Source organism: Lates calcarifer, linkage group LG2 (assembly GCF_001640805.2).
Source record: "Lates calcarifer isolate ASB-BC8 linkage group LG2, TLL_Latcal_v3, whole genome shotgun sequence".
Lineage (NCBI taxonomy): Eukaryota > Metazoa > Chordata > Actinopteri > Centropomidae > Lates > Lates calcarifer.
Window position 1 is genome coordinate 18,449,252 of NC_066834.1, and position 17,598 is coordinate 18,466,849.

General features: G+C 41.6%; 1 protein-coding gene across 1 annotated transcript in view; it reads right to left on the reverse strand.

Annotated features, from left to right (window-relative positions):
- adamts18 (ADAM metallopeptidase with thrombospondin type 1 motif, 18) overlaps positions 1–17,598 on the reverse strand; it is a 56,492-nt gene that overhangs the window by 27,685 nt on the left and 11,209 nt on the right. The window contains 9 exon segments of the mRNA XM_018697370.2: positions 4,978–5,126; positions 6,589–6,684; positions 8,173–8,326; positions 8,419–8,556; positions 9,374–9,479; positions 11,022–11,181; positions 11,290–11,373; positions 12,111–12,325; positions 13,668–13,968. Of these exon segments, the coding sequence (XP_018552886.1) occupies positions 4,978–5,126; positions 6,589–6,684; positions 8,173–8,326; positions 8,419–8,556; positions 9,374–9,479; positions 11,022–11,181; positions 11,290–11,373; positions 12,111–12,325; positions 13,668–13,968 (1,403 nt within the window).

Below are 17,598 nucleotides of genomic sequence, written 5' to 3' on the forward strand. Positions count from 1 at the left end.
CCATCAGTCAAGGCCTTCTGATCAGAGAGGGGCATAGAAGAAGACCATTTACTTGAGAAGGGAGTTGAATGCAATTATGGGCCTGAGTTTCACAATACTCCTGGTTTCTCTTTCTCATTTTGTCTACGTCCTTTTGTCTCCTCTCCCTAGATCATCCAGTCTCATTGCAAATGTAAATCTACTCCCAACAACAAGTCAGAAGCCAGATACGACAAGTTTGCGGTTTGTGTTTCAGTCATTCCTCTTCTGTCTCAACAACCAGCCCCGACGCAGCCCTCAGGACCGTTAAGGATGCTTAAGTGTCCCACGAGCCCGGTAAATCTGCCCGGTGACAGAAGCTGAAACTGAACTCCTGTAGGTCAGAGGTCACCATGTCTAGTCTTGTCTTCCTCTTGAGTCACCTGCTCCCTCCCTGCCCCTCTCACGACTTCCCACATTGTCTCGCTGCAGGCCTAACCCCTGTAAAACACCTTTACAAGTCTACCAGGATACTCCACCAAACAGGGGTCTATCTAAGCACCATCACCCCCACATTGCACATACATACACACACCTCTCCACTCCCTTTAAATCGAGTGTGTGACAAAATATACTCCCTACAAAACCAGGTCAAGATCGTGAACCTAATCTCCCAGGCTTGTTGGTGAGGATTAGGTTGACTGTGTTTGATCTGGCAGGTGGTCTACAGGGAAGGAGGTGGAGGGAGGGAGGGAAGAAGAGAAGATTCATTTTCCATCTTGGAGCAACTCCTCAAAGGTAAGGCTTTAATTGGCTGATCCAATAGAACCTCTTTTACAAGACTGAGCAAAAGATACATGCTTGCCTCATAAAATGGATGAGTTTGTATAGGATCAAATAAATGATCTTTAAGACTGCTCCTGCTGAGTAAAGACTTTGTAGTGGGGCAGAGGTGAAAATATACAAGAAGCTGTCATCTGTCATCATTATTCTCATTTTATTTGCCAAGTCTGGTTGTATTTCTTTCTGTAAGGCACGTTGAAACATTGCTGAGAAAAGTGCCAAATAAATCAAGCTTATTATTACATTATCTCTATAAACTAAACTCAAACAACTTGAGTTTTTATATGGCTAAACATTAGGGATATAATGGTACCATCAATTCACGATATTGCAAGAACAAAGTGTCTCAATACTATTGTGGACCTGGATAGAAACAAACGATAGGTCCTCTGGGCAGTAGACCGAAAGGAAACAAGAACTACAGAGACCACCGTCCCATGCATGCCCATCACCCTTTGCACTCTGCTCACTCCCTCTTCAAATCTGTGGACCCAGTACAGAGAAGCTGGTGGATCCTGAGGGCGAACAGAGCAGGGGAGAGAGAGAGATGAAGCCTTTGAAACTGTCGATGCTCCAGTGTCTTTTAGATCTGACGTGTGGAAGCATTTTGGTTTCCGTGTCACGAAATTAGAGAGGGGAAAAGGTGACAGATAAACAACAAACAATATGCAGACACTGCCAGACTGTGGTTACCTAAACGTCAGGGAATACGACTGACTGTTTTTTGCACTTTAAAATTAAGGCCTAGTTCATTGTTCAATAAACTGAATTTTTTTCCAAGTCTTCATTTGCTTTTTTAAAAATATCGCAATAAATATCGTATCATGGACTTGTTATTGAGGTATTATTGTATCGTGAGATTCCAAGTTTGATAAGAATCTGTTTAAAATGTCTTTAAAGTGTCACTGATCTTTCCAGAAATTTGACGGTGACACCCCAGACTGTCCAGACAGTTCAGTTTGGGGGTGAAGATGACATTAGAGACAAGCTGTCAGATTCAGGCTAATCCTTCTTGTTCTGCTCAGATTAAGAGCGGAGGGGCCCTGCCAAAATAATCGCAGAGATTACTGGGGACAAACACACTCTGAATGTCATGAGTCAGGGACTAAAACGTGACTCAGGGGTACATGGTGCAGTGGGGATAAGTGTGTTTGGGTGGCTGAATTATTTGGGTGGAGGTGTGTGGTGGGGAAATGAGGTTGAGGACGGTGGTGGAAGTGAAGAGATGTTGTATTAAGACATACCCCAGCCTAGTTTAGTTTTCACATTGGAATTCCAAGGAATCTGACAGCTAGTTGGTCTATTGTATGTATTTTGATAATGATATCATAACTTGCCATTATTGGATTTAATATTTAGCCTTCACCATCCTCACACCCCCTCTCTGTCCCACTGACCCCATAACTCACCGTTTAGCAGCATAAACCCATTTTTCAGCAGCAGCCGCTACAAAGTGCTCTTTAGTGCCACAGGAATGATAAATGAATTTGACAGCTAACCTGGTTTAAAGGGCTCTGTGGCCCTTTTTGGTCTGCCAGTCATAGTGTATAATGTGTATCATATGAGGGCCAGTCTGCCTCTGAAAATGTCTTTGATCCCTCACAGGGATTAGGAGACAAGTCAGCTGTGACGGACAGAGCAGCCACATCAGTATCTGCCCGGCTGTTAAGTAAGCAGTGATGAAGCCAGTGGAGTAAAGAATATCTGAATGGACTTAATGGAGTGGATAAAATGAAAAAAAAAAAAAAAAGAAAATGTAAAACCAGAAAAGCAGATGTACATTTTCTTCAGAAAATTTGCCTTTGAAATAGCTGAAATACTGAAACAGCTGAAATCATAACTGAAATACAATTACTGAAAGAGGCTGAAATATCAGTTTAAATGTAGCACTGAATTAAACTGAAGTATCAATTTAAATGCAAGGTAAGTCAGGGACATAATCAGCTGGGGTCAAACAGCTAAAAAAAAAGATGAAGATTTGGCAAAAGACTGAGCACTGAAAGGAGCTGAAATCATCAAAGTGTAGGTGATAAATTCATCTGGAAGAGTCAGTTTAGGCTCTGAAAGAATTTGCACAAGTTCAGGTGTACAAACTGAAAGATAAAAGCAATTACAAGTATCACCTGGGGTAAACAGTGAAAGTGGTTGAAATATCTTCTGTGTATCAGTTGAAGTGCATTCAAAGTTGAGTTGAGATGTTGAAGTGTGATCACCGACAGTAGAACTCAGAAAGACAGTAAGTGAAAGCAAATTAAATGTCGGCTGAAGCACAAGTGCTGAAGACAGTTCAGAGGTGTGCGTTGTAAGCTGTTGAAAAATCTGTTCATTAGCCATGATTGTTTTGATTAACATCTAATTTCTTGAGTCTGTCTTTTAAATTGCATTATGTTGTTCAAGTGCACTGGCTATTTAGTCCTGTGGTGACACAGTATAAGCTTGTATGTATTTGACTGACAACCGCGGAGGTTGTGTGAATGACTATGTCAGATGAAAAGATGATGGTATGAAGTCATTTTGGTATTCAAGTCACATGTGCAGACTCTACTCTGCAGCAGTAATTAAGAGAGCAACTGTGTCCCTAGTATCCTTGTCACGACAACATCATCTCACCTGCACTTAAACACACAGAGACACACAAGTCTGTGCTCGTACATGTAAGATTGGATGTGGCATGCCACAATGATCTAACCTGCTGTGACTAATTCCTAAATGATGGCAATCATTAACAGTGCAAACCAATCAGCAGATCCTTTGTGATGAAGTTTGAGATCTGTCCACCAATCAAGGTGGTGCAGCGGCCTTGGATGTAGCCATAGCCATAATCCCACTGGAAACTTACTGCGGTATGAGTGTCTCCGTACGTGTGGGTGTCTGCGCTCATGCATGAATATAATTTGTATGAGGCAATGCAGTTTCTCTTAATTGCTGTAAATCCACAAATTAATCCATCAGAATACCACTAAGTCAATTCTTCCTCTTTTTTTTTTCTTTAACTACATCTCAGGAGAGCTTGAAATTCACTTGACGGCTGGTTAGAAACAAGGAAAAACATCAGAATTGCTGTCTAGGAATTTGTGTTGTTTCTTGTTGATTGCTCCCACAAGTGAAAATAAAAACTCTGGTAATTGGTTCCAACATCCTCATCATGAGTGTCCCCGTGTTACAGTATGGAGGAAATTGCCAGTATAAACATTCTTCAAGGAGAAGATTTTAAAACCCTTCACAACAACAAAACTTGTTCAAACACTGCATGTACTTGCAACACAATGTCAGTGTTTATCAAGATCTCTGTAAGAGAGGCCACAGTATATGGATTACACATACTGTACAATACAGTAAAGGCAGAAAAAAATGCCATGATATGATCAGGAAGTTAATCCTTTCTCTAAATATGCCATTGTAGACACCCACTTGGCCTGTATTAAATTTAGAAAGGCCAGTGCTGTGGGGGCTGGCTAACTAACTGCAGGCTGAGACAATCAATTATTTGATCGCACCATAGTGACACAACAACAACAATAAATCTATTCTGTATTGTATGAAAGTAAAATAAAGTCCTAAAACCATCTAATAAATCTCCTAAGTGTTCTAGGGAATACCACCGAGGGATTGTGTGTCTGTTATGAAACACAACATTAAAACTGAGAATCTTTCACGTGCATGTAATGACATGCACAGAGCCCTTTGCTAACAAAGAGATATGCACTGTGGGATCTGGGTCTGCAGAATAATGTAGAGTTATGCTTGTGTGAGTGAGCAGCAATAGGGGACGTTTGCTGACTGTCTTGGCAGCTCTCAGAGAAAAGAGCATGCTATTAGGAGGTTTTCCTCGTCTGGAGCACAGGGAGAGATAGTCTGTCTGTCTGGACTGTCAGCCTGACTGATGAGAGCCGTTATCGGGCGCATGTGTGTGTGCATGTACTCTATGTGTGTGCATGTCTTTGCTGACAGCTACCTGGCAGACAGCACTTTCAGGTGTTCAGAAGGGAAGAATTTTGGGACACGAGGCCTTCAAGAATTACTTTCTGGCCCAAACCACAACTCAGATTTTCATTGTAGAAGCAGCCACATGACAACATGAATCACTTTGTCATCTGCTTGGCTAGTTAATCTATCTAAAAGCATTAAAAAGGAAGTGATGAATTAGATTAGAAGACTATGCAAGTATGTGTATACCTTGGGCTGGTGCAAGAACGCTCCCTGTACATGACCCCTCCTCCACAGGTTCTGGAACAGTCGGACCACTGGGACCAGGCTGACCACTGGCCATGGACCGCCCTGGGACCATGCTCCCCATATTTGACACACTGACCCCTCCGGCACCACTGCAGAAAAGAGAAAGAAGGAAATGAAAGAAGAGAAGAGACACACAGAAACAGCTTTCTTATCAGAACTTGAGCGTTGGCCCAGGCGTCTTGCCTGAGTTTCCTGGTTTGGACAAATGCCCAGCACCACACCTGGACACCCAGACTCTCTAGCTACGGCCAAATACACACATACACTGTGCACCACACCCGCGCCAGTCCAAGCCAAACTCTGCACTCACACACATCATCACCTCTCTCTTTTTCTAAATATCATCTTTTGACATGTGAGAGAGAGAGAGAGAGGGTGCATCCCTTCTGCGTCCAGCTGAGAGAACGGACAGAGCAAGGAGACTTCTGCAGGTACTGTGTGTGTGACAAGCGTGAGCAGCAAGGATGGATACATTAAAGAGTATATGTTGACATTAGTAATTGTCTTTTAATCCAGCAAGTGTCCAAATAAAAGGATCTACTTTGAGATGTCTTCACTGCCCCTTTAAGTTGCAAGAGTTTGTTTTCACTCAGGAAAGTAAGAATTCTTTCACTTAAAAGATGACTGCAGTTTATCAAAGCCATTATTTCTAACAGTTACTAAAACATTTTCCTCACTGAAGTAATTACTGTGATCTGGAGACATCATGACATCACTCAAGAAACGAGCAGTCAGATGTTCAGACAGGTTGTAAACATGCCAATAGTTCAGACAGATTATCTAAACCATCCTTCATTACACATAAACTGTGTACATTAGGTACTTTACACTGGATCAAAGTTGAACCAGGAAGTAGGGCTGTAAACTCTGATGGATGTTTACGATGGATCATTTGGGTGATAATTTTGAGGTTTGCCCTCATTTAGTCTGACTAACTAAACATGCTTATTGCTTTCTTACAGTGAGTTAGGTGATGAACAGATGATGGACTGCATATTTGTTTTGAAGTTGTCTATACTCCAAAAGAGCAACTATAAAGGCTCTCATGCAAGCGTCCATGTTTTTCCAACTTCTCAATTGGAACACCGTCAACTCACAGGTGACGTCACTCCCAGTTCCAACTTCTGACCTCCGATGTAAATGAAAAGCAATGTAAACCACGCTTGGCTAGCAGTAGCTTCATATTCATCATACAGACTTTTTTTTTTTTTTTTTGCCTCTTTTTTCGAACTAGTCCTTTAAAATCATCTGACTGCCACAGTCAGATTTGTGTTCAGTGATATTGCACCATTCTCACGTCTCAGTAATTAACTTGGTGAGTAAAAGGCTATTATTACCAATCAGAATGATGACTCAAGACCCAAAGTATAATTTTTAGATTATTTTCACTGAATTATTACTGTTTCTTGTCCTCTTACTTACTCAGTGTCTATTCTCAAAATATATTATTAAAAATGCACACATTGTGTGCAATTAGTACGTCAGTGAATAAAATTGTCAGTCATCAGAATGAGCGACTGGCTACACAGGAACAAGACGACCTTTCCTCACCATGTCTGGACCACAGCTGGTTCCTTCTGCAGCAGGCATGAATTTGGTCTCACACCGGTGTCCGGTGCGATGACACCACAGCGACTTGCAGATGTCCTGTCAAACAAGACACAAACGTACAGGATGAGACGTCTATCAAAATACGGTGTTTGTCTACTATCATCAGTTTTGGCACCTTTTGGCATCATGTTCCTCCCCTCTTTCCTCTTCCCTGACCTGACAGCACCTGCATCTTGCCAGGACCACCATCACGCTGAGATGATAAGCCCCCACCGCCTCGATAACCGGGAATAAGCCTCTCCACAAAGCCTCGGTGTCAAATCTAATCACTGTACTTCTTTAATGAAACGGGCTATAATTGTATGTGTCATCTGACCCAACAATACAGAGACAGAGCGAGCTAGTGAGCACAGAGGGAGAGCCGGGGTCGAGAGACAGGCGGCAGTGTCTGGCAACCTGCCTAACTGCAACTGGCATTGGGAGAGAAACCAGAGAGAGGAGGGAGGGTAAGAGCAGGAGAGACAGTTCTGGTGAGTGTGTTGAGTCTTTGTCCTCACTCCTCTGACGGCGAGCAGGTGGTTGACAGCCGCTCCACCGTACTGAACATCATTCGACATAAGCCCATCACAGACAAAAAAAAAAGGGGGGGGGGTGTGAAAGGCAGCCCCAAATCCACTGTTAATCAGTGTGTAGATTAATTTACCACCCACTAACTAGCACACATGTCTAAGAGATGCAGATGTAGTATTTGATCTTCTGTTAGGGGAAACATAACAGGGATTTGGAGGAGTCATGAATAGCCGAGGCCATGTCATGTGTGCTAATCTGTCATATATATACGAGTTGGCAAAGTCGATTTCCCAGCAATTACAACCCTGCAAGAGGAAAGCCTGTAGTGTTTTAAACAGCATTTACATGTGAATCAACCTGACTGAATGCACTGAACATAAAGGCATATACCAAGACCACAAGGATTCAGGGGGGTACACAGGGTGGGGTGGTGGGGGGGTTCCCATTCAAATGTTGGAATGCATTTTAATGGAGGGTCAAATGTGGGGGGTTTAAGATTGTTGTGCAAAGATCATGATAATTAATAAAGTGCCAACTTTGTACTGCATCATTAGTGCTGTAAAGCAAACGAGAACAGCCCCTATATGATGCGAGTGCTCCATCTCATTACTGGAGTCTCATCTAGTGCATCTTGGTTTAGGCAGAGATGCGTGAATAAGAACTGATTTACAACGGTTGGAAGCCATGTAAAACCAGGGCTATTCAACCTCTATAGATCTGGTTCTCTGTAAATGAATGACACAGGGTTAGTTTAATGATGTATTGTAGGAATGATCCTCCTTCCTTTGCTTACCCTTCTTTCTTTACTGTATGATGTCTGTTCTTATACCAACTCCTGAAGGAAATAGTTTACTCTTTAGCTGCTAAATGCTTCACTTTGTTCAACAGCTAGTCACTAACATAGTCTGTCTGCTGTTTTTAGTGCTGGGCAGGTGAAATATTATAGCAGCTTTAAACAAAATGACAACAAATGAAAATCATGTTCAACATGTTTAAAATGAACACTTGGCTCACCTTGACAAAATCAAGGCTGCACAGTTTGGCCTTTGAGCCAAACTGCCACTTGCACTGTGTGTCTGCATCGTACAACTGCCCGGGAAGCTGCTCGGGGTACTTGTACTGACCGATCTGCTTGGGCTCGTCCACAAGACAGGATGCCTGGGCTGTTCTGGTGAACACAGCACACCACCCGCGTCAGTCAGAAACAAAGCAATGAAAACTGAATGACAAATTTAACACTGTATGTGTGTTAGGGCCTACCCAAGGAAGCGGCTGAGGTACTGTCGACTGCAGGTGGACCAGGAGAAGACCCCATTGTTTCCAGCCAGAGTGGGAGACATAATGTTGCCTTCTGTCTTGCGACAAGGGTTGCCCTCCCCATCGTGGATCATCCCAAAACTGGAAAGAAAGCGAGAGTATAGGTGACAGTTTTAATGACAGAATAATGTCATATTTTTTCACATTAAAGATAAAGACTTTAATTAGAACACATAAGTTTTTAGTTGATTTTTATTGATGCTGACTGATTCTTGTGATGTCAAGATGATGTCATTGTTTACCACTTTTTATGTTATACTATGTCATAAAATGAAAATATAGTTTGTTGCATGGAGTCATGACTACACCGTGTCACATGTTTAACAATTACTTCTCTCTCAATTTGTCAGTTTTAGGTCTGGAGTCAATATGTTTCTGAACCTGCATTCTCTTTAGCTGGCTAAAATAATTAGGATACTGCAGCAAATAGATATTCTGACTCATCTATCACCTGGGTGAACTACAAAAAAAAACACACACTTTGTTCACAGGTTGTGTTAAGAGCATGCCAGACAAACAAAAGACTTTTACCACAACATGAAATCTGCAAATATCAAAAATAAACTGACTTCTATCTCAATGGAAACGTGTGAAAACAAACACAGAGTTGTGCCGCCCTGGGCAGTTTCCATTATTTTCCTCATAAAGTGTCATGGAGTGGATGAAGTAGTGCTCTAACGTAATGCTTTTATTTCAAAGTGTATTTGTTTCTTTAAATCAGACCCTGTTCATTTCAGTTAATATAGATTCATTACGTCCACTTAGAGCAGCACTTAGAGCTTCTGTCAACTTTGAGAAAGCAGCTTTACAACTGTGGCATTTAGAACGTCATATGGTGCCCAGTATTTATGTGACTTATCAAGATCGTAAGTCTCAATGCAGTTTTTGCAAAACATACTTGTGTCCAGACTCGTGAGCGATGGTGAAAGCCAAGCCCAGTCCTGTGTCCTCATTGATGGTGCAACTCCTGTACTTACTGCACATGCCACTGATGGGGGCAAAACCTGTACGGACAACAGAGGAGGGAGAGAGACAAGCTGTCAGGAGTATGGGATACTTATTAACTCTAACATAAAAAGCCAAAGGTTAACAAAATTAGACCTCAAATCTGTAAAATAAAATACTTTTCTCTTCTTCCTTGTCTCATCTTCCTCTGTGTTGTAGCTGAGCACATTCTTTCTGTTGAAACCTCTGACAGATTTGGCAGAAAATAAACGTCTGTCACAAGCACACGTACTTGCATGCATGGAAGGGAATTTCACACCAGCTGCACAGCCCTGCCTCATCATCATGGCCCATTAGTCCTTTTGAGATTGATCAGAGACTTTAACAGTCGATCAGTTTAGAGTATTAGTGCTGATGGTGGACCTGACAACATTAGGAGAAAGATAAGTGATCCTAGATGTGGAATTTACTGTAACTGACAAGCTGATGAAAATACTCAGTTGTGGTCACTGTTTTTTTTTTCGCGATTTTCTGGCAGCAGTCTCTCCCAGCGGACCCAAAAATAAGAACATGAACAGTAGAAACATCAATATGTGGTTGATGAATGTGCCTATGACTTAAAGAGCCAGATGTTAAAACTTTAACAACACTGGCAGAGCATAACTGAATGTTGTTCCTCTCAAAGCCAATACCTCTTAACCTCTGTCTCATCTCAGTTTTGTGTTGTCTTTTTCAAAGGCCTCTTTTTTACAGACATATAATACAGAAGTTACACACATAATAATTCATTCATTCATTCAGTTCATAAATAATTCTACTTATGAGTCACTTTTCATCTTTTTTACCCACAGCAGCTAATGAGATAAAGTGCTGAGCGCAATATGAATGTGATAGTGGCCAAGATGACTTGGCTACACTGCTGTTGTTCCAGCTGCCTCTTGTTCCTACAAGCTTTACGATTTATGTGTAGACTGAACTTAGCTCATCCTTAAATCCAACACTGGTCACTTCAGACACGGTGAACTTGCTGATTTTTCACCTTGCTTATCCAGACACAGGCATTTTTCACATTTGTTGTTTTTAATGCAGTTTGACAGACATCCCTGGTAGAGTATTTTATAATGAGCTCTTTTTCCCCAAGGTGACAGCTGATTAAGGTGAGGTTTGCATTTCTGTGTGGGAACCTCTGTTACAGATCATACTTCGTCTCTTTTCATGGTTCCATCTACACTGTCACAGAAAGGCAAAATGCTAACCAAAAAAAAAAAAAGATCACAAAAACATATTTGTGCTACTCCCAAGCATGTGTGATTGGGATACTCCAATAAAATACAGCTTTAGGTCAAGGTGACAAACGATTGGAATTCTTCACTTGTCTTCTGCTTGCATCTGTCAAATTTCCATCACGACTGGCTGTAATGTTTACACCCACAGTACCACCTCTACACCTGTCTACATACCCAAAACAACAACATTTATGTCATGCAAGGGTTTCTAAGTTGTCACCACTGCAGACAGAACACTGTCGTTGAACTTCACACTATCAACAGCTGCTTCTAACTTGGCTGAAAAATAGGAGATTTAGCTGAGCACAGTCTTACCCAGGGTATCACAGGGCTCATTCTTCCAGGAGCAGATGTCCAATCCAGTGAGGAGAACAGCATGGTCATGCCGTTTACCACCTTTCCCCACCAGACCTGACTGCCACTGACAGAAACTATTGAGAGACTGGTCAGCATGGTGATTTATGGTTAAGCCCAACTAGAAATGGAGGGAGAGAAACAAAGATACAGAGAATGAGTGACTGAGTAAATCAATTAATCACCAGTGCCCGATGCAAAATAACAGATTTTTTCTGAATCCACTCACTGGGTCTTGTTCCAGTAGTAACAAGCTAACCACCACAATGTTGATGTCGGACCCAATGGTGCCATCTTTGAAGAGACTGGAAACCTGCAAAAAACAGTTTGATTATGTCCAAAATGCGCTGAATCTAACACTGATGATGTCTTGGAGAAAAATACTAAGTAATGTTTACTTTTATGTAGGATGTATATAGACAAACATTCATCTCCACTTCCTGAATCAGGAAAATGTCTTGCACCCAAAAATACAGAGGTGCCTTTAAAATATTTCTACAGACAGAGTGCGTGAGACATAACATGCATGCAGACATTTTAACATATAAAAGGCGTTATTTATAGAACTGACAGTCAAGGTACTGTACATATAAGCCACATAAGCATCTTGTTATATAAGACCAAGTAACACTATAGCAACAAAACCCCTGAGTATAAACATACATTTTAACTGATTCATTCAGCATAAATTACTTTCCAGTTTTGGTGCTCCATTTCTAGAAGAGCTGATTAAAATGTATACCTGCAAAAATAGTGAACATCCTAGCCTAGCACAGTAGGGTTATTGCTAGCTTGACCATCCTCTTCAATAACATGACCCTCAACTTGGAGGTCATAACCCATCAAGAGTTTCCCATTTTAGATGCCAGAGAAGAACTAGAACAAGAGCTGGGATACAAAGAACAAGAGCTGGGATACAAAGAACAAGAGCTGGGATACACAGCGCAGTACAGCAAATTTTCCATGCATCTTCTAGCCTTTATTGGCAAGTATTTTAACTGCCTACCTCCTCCTTTCCTTCTCCTCCCTTCTCTTCTCCCACCCTCTCACCATGTTCATGACGGTGAGGACGTAGGTGGTGACATTGTCCCGGCCGTGTTTCTCCAGCATCTTCCTGTCCGCCACCACCAGGGTCTCCACATTCAGACCACCCACCCTGTTGGAGTTGATGGGCGATCTCTTTGCCCTTCCTGGCCCTTCAACCTCAGGCATCACAAACTCATCAGGCATAATGAAACTGTCCTCAGCGGGAGGCTTGGGAGCGTCTAGGAGAGCAGAAAGGGAAGGACGGAAGGGAGGGAGGAGAGACAGAGAGAGTATGAGGTACAAAGACAGAGAGAGAGGGAGAACTTGGCAGTAAGGGTCAAATGAATGAACTGTCTTTTTCCTGGCTCGTGCCGGGTGATAAGAGTAGAAGCTTGGGTGTTGAAAGGACAGGAAATTCACTCCCCACGCTGCTTCCTACCTCTCACCACTAGAAGGAAAGATAAAACTGTAACCTAGAAAGAGGGTTTAGCAACCTCGGGCTGGTGTAGCCCTCTTACAATGGCTGAAAATACATCTGTGATTAATATATTATGCACTCAAATTAAAAGACAATGAAATACATGACTCTATAGTGATTATGTACATCTGAAGAGACTGAAATGTTTTAGGGTGAACTGCTCTGTTAAAATATACATAATAAAGTGCTGATGATACTACGATAATGGCATCAGGATGTTATACAATTTTGTATTAGACTAGTATTTAGCATCATCTACGATAGTATGAATGCTTTGCAGAGGCTGGACTGACTATAGTGTGTGAAAATACGATTTTGGTTTGAGCATCTAATGATCCTGTGTAGTTTACATCATAAAGATGCTGAAAGTAAATCACATTGGCCTAATGTCATTCCAGACTACACCAAACAAGCAAGCATTTCGTCTTCACGTGCCCAGATTAAGATGTGGTATATTTACCACTTAGTGGAAAATGGACAGTATGTCAGTCTGGGTCAGTCAATCAGTCTATGTGCCATGTTAATGTAATTATGATTATGACATGAAATGAAAAACATGCATTTAAACATAGCAGATGCCCAAAGACTGAGTTGGCTGTACATTAAAGTTAGCCAACTTCAAAGATGAGAAAAAATATATTATCATTATTATGACATTTTTAATGTTCGAGATATAGTGATGTCTGGTGCCCCCAACCATGTAGTCTCTTTTTACATAATACAATGATTGAATAATACATTTTGACAGAATTATGTATTAAATTCAGCATGTTAACCACATGTATGCGTATGCCAGCCAGTGATGCATTGTACAAAACTGTTGATTCATGGCGTGGACTTGAAATGTGTAATTAATGCCAAAATAAATAATAAGTGTGTTGTTTTGAAGTACAAGATTAAACAGGTAATGAATGTAATGACTAGCATTAGCATCACACATCACAGTCATCTCAGTGACATATGACTTGTTAGTGTGTACAATTTGTATGAAGGGTGCATGTAATAAACTGACAACTCATTATAACAGTAACTTCACTCCGTAACATTAATAATTATCAGACAGTGAAGGAGAATTATAAGGAATATAAGGTTCCCTTACATACATTGCTTGCGGCGTCCGCAGAAGTGTTGCCTCTGCAGCTTTCCATGCTGGTAGTCATGGTGATGATGCTGCTGATGCTGATGATGATGATGATGATGATGGTGAAGGTAGGGATTGTCAGGTCTGGAAGAGCTGGTGCTGGATGGGTTGCTAGATCTTCTGTGGACAATGTGCTCCGCTGAGCGTTTGTAGACAACATGTGGGTGGTGACCACTGGGCACGGTGTAGTTGTGTTGTTTAGCCAGATGTTGGGGCAGTGGGGCGATCAAAAACTCCTCCTGAGACACACGAATCAAACCTGACTGGAAAACACACACACACACACACACACACACAAGCATGAACAATGAGTAAAATCAACAGATTACTAACAAATCCTGACAAAAATCCTTCCAGCTCAAACCACAGGGTTAATACACATTTCACCTCCAAATCTACCCAGATCAGCCCCACCTTAACCCAAAACCTGCTCTCTATCTTAATATTAGGCAGATGTTCACAGTGCATACAGCTGTTGAGAGAGGAAGATATCTTATTTAGCTGGAAGACACAAAAGCATGAAATTACTGTTTCTGGAGAGCTGAGCTTTGTTTTGTATCGATTATAACAAAATCAAAATCTTGAGCACAACTAGAATGAGTTCAGTGCAGTTTAGGGCTTTACTTCAAAACATAATTTACTCAAGGCAGAAAAAACTGCTGTGCTTGTTGTTGACATATTCATATAATTACAACATTGTGTTCCTGACTTTGTTTCCAATACAAAACCTGTCCAGTGTCCAAAATAAGGTTTATTGTGTAGTTGTTCTTTTTTCACTATTTCATTCAATTTTAAAAGTATAATTCAATAATTCTTTCTATTCCCTGGCCCTTACTAATGTTATTTACTGGTTTGAATCATTGAACTAATGTTTCAGCTAATGTCACTTTTACTGCAAAATGACAAGCATGTGGACATACAGTATATGACTGCAGTGTACTAGGCATATTAATAACATCTAATTTGACTTCCCCTTCTGCAGAAAAAGGCTAAATTTGAGGAGAGTTAACCTATGTGTGTCGTCTCTGTGCTCAGGCGCGTTATGAAGAAAATCTTGTCTTTAAGTTCACTACAACATCAGGGTAACAGGTCGCCTCAGCGTTTTGGCTCCCTGTTTTAGTCAAGCGCCCTTAACTGCCCTCTGAACTGAGAGACTGAGCTGCTGAACCTTAAACATTCCGTCTGACCACGGACTTCTACCTAATTCACTCCACAACCCACCAAATGTACACAAAATAGCTGTGCAATCAATCAGACACACACACACACATATACAGCCATAAGCATACACCACACACTCCCTGAATTTATCAAAAACACATACACACATGTACACCCGCTGACCCAGTAACCTCTGGCCTTTGTGTGTGTGTGTGTGTGTGTGTGTGTGTGTGTGTGTGTGTGTGTGTGTGTGTGTGTGTGTGTGCGTGCGTGTGTATGTGACAGAACCCTGCTCCTGTTGAACTGACCCCATTCCCCCCAGACTGGCAGGTGGCAAAATAAACAGAGGGAGGACAAAAGGGAAGCCATGGCGAGGCTCTTGTTGTCAAAACAGTGCCTGGATTACATGGCAGACTGCCATCATCAGCCCCATCCATCCCTCTGACCATCCATCCATCCAACCAAACATCCCTCTAACCATCTACCCATCCCTTCATCCATCCACCTCTCTAACCATCCAGCTGCCAGTACATCTTTCATCCATCTATAAATCATCTCCTCCTTCCATCAATCTTCCATGGTGCAATGGGAAGTTTTACAGGAAGTTAACCGTCAAACTTCATTATTTTGACAACATGTAGGGTCCACATGGTCCAGTGGTTTGGAGTTTTGCTCTGCTGTGTCAATGGTTTGAACCCCAGCACATCAATACCTGCCAAAACAACCTTGAACAGGATACTTCACAGCTACCTGCTCCAGCAGCATCGCTCTGAGAGGCTCAACCTGCAAGCACAGCGTGAAAAGAAAATTCCCCCCCCCCAGGCCATGAATAAAACACATCAAATCAAAGACTTGAATTAAGAGAGAGAGAAGGTCCTTGGCAGAAATGACTGCAGCTTCCCAAAATAGACTGGAATTCAAAACAGAGCTCGAGGAGGTCAAAGGAGGTGTCTCCCATCAGCATACACTGCTGTCGTTTCTCGTTTGCCCATCTTTTCATCTGTCTTACTGTCTGGCATTTACAACAGAGCTGACTTGTAAAAACATACACCTCATCAAATATTCCCCTTTTAAAGATGAAACACTTTTTTTTTCCGTCATGACAGCGCTCTCTGTCAAATGATATCAACATAATCACCCCACAACACTGGGAGATAATTAGATAATTTTATAATTTTTCCTCCCCTCAACCAACACCCTTGGAACATCACACTGGCCTTATTAAGACAGCATGGAAATATGCTTTTCAAACATGAGATTACACTGATTATATTTTATATTTTATATTACAATTAGTGACTACCCCCGGCACAACCTGGCAACCACCACAATCCAACAATAAAACTAAAAGCTCTACTGTCTGAAGTTACTTCATTAACTCACAAGCCTCACGTCTCTCTCTCTGTCTCTCTCTCACTGCATCACTACATCTGCCAACTCTCCGCTTTCTTTTCCAGCAGTTAGCAGATGGAAGTGTCTGTGATGATAATGACAGGAAATTAATTCCATCTGCAGGGATGGTAATAATGGTGCTGCGAGTGCATGCGTGCAAGTGTGTTTGTTGTGTTTGTGTGTGTGTGTGTGTGTGTGTACGGATTAGATTTTCTTTTGTCAGTATGTACTGTATGTTTATGAATACTAAACTAAATGCTAAATAAAACATCACCTATTGCAGCTCTAAGTAGAACAGCATCAGTGGCTCAGTTTTGCATTTCAACACTGTCAGTGTGATGCAAGTGTGGATGTAAAGACAGTTTACTGTGGGGACTGTACAATACATACATACATACATACAATCATACATACAATCTTCCCCCACCTTGACTGCTCCATCTGGCCAAAACTCTCATGAAACAAACATATCTGCCAGGTTCACAACAATGCTGTACATCAGCTTTTGTGTCTGCAATTAATTAATTATCATAATATTTGCACATCTAGGTCAATTTATTCATCATGAGGCAAACTATTCAGCCCATGTAAACAACTATATAATGTCATCTGTGGTTCTGGAGGGAAACTGAGCTGTGGCGTTTGAAAGATGTGTGCTTTCTGAGCTGTAGAGTTTCACAGGGCTCCAAAAAGTGTCTGTAGACACCAGCAAGTGATGATACAGCAGACCTCTAGTTATCTTTGTTAACACTTGTAAGACTTGGCTAGATTAAAGGGATGAACTCTCTCCGCTAAACACCACTTTACTTTCCACCCACATTTACATGCAGACTCACACATTTCTCTGACTCTCACACACTCATATCCCCACAGACAGATTACAGGCTGAACCAGATCACCTCCAGTCAGCAATGGTACTATTTCAACATGAGAAAAACTCGGGTTAAAAGAAACTCTCTCAGGACTTTTCTTTCTTCCCTTGGATAAAGTCAATAGCAGCCACTCCAACAAACAGCTCTGTCTCTTTGGCAAGGTAACGGTTTATGTCAGGGGAGACAGCGTCTTTAGCTTGTCTCTGTATAAACTTTAGCTTCTTTTAAGGTTTCCCACCATGATATTATAAGGCAAATGAGTAAGTGCTTACATGCTGTTAAAGACTAGGGCCGAGCGGCGAGAAGCCCCAAGCCAGTGATTACCAAGCTCTAAAGCACATCTGCACTCCAGCTCAGCAGAGAATCATGTGAACACAGTGTGTGGTGAGGGGGAAAAAATCATTCAGGAGCAGAGGAGGCCCCTGAGGCATCTAACGTATTCAATAGAATCATAATCTGAGTAATTAC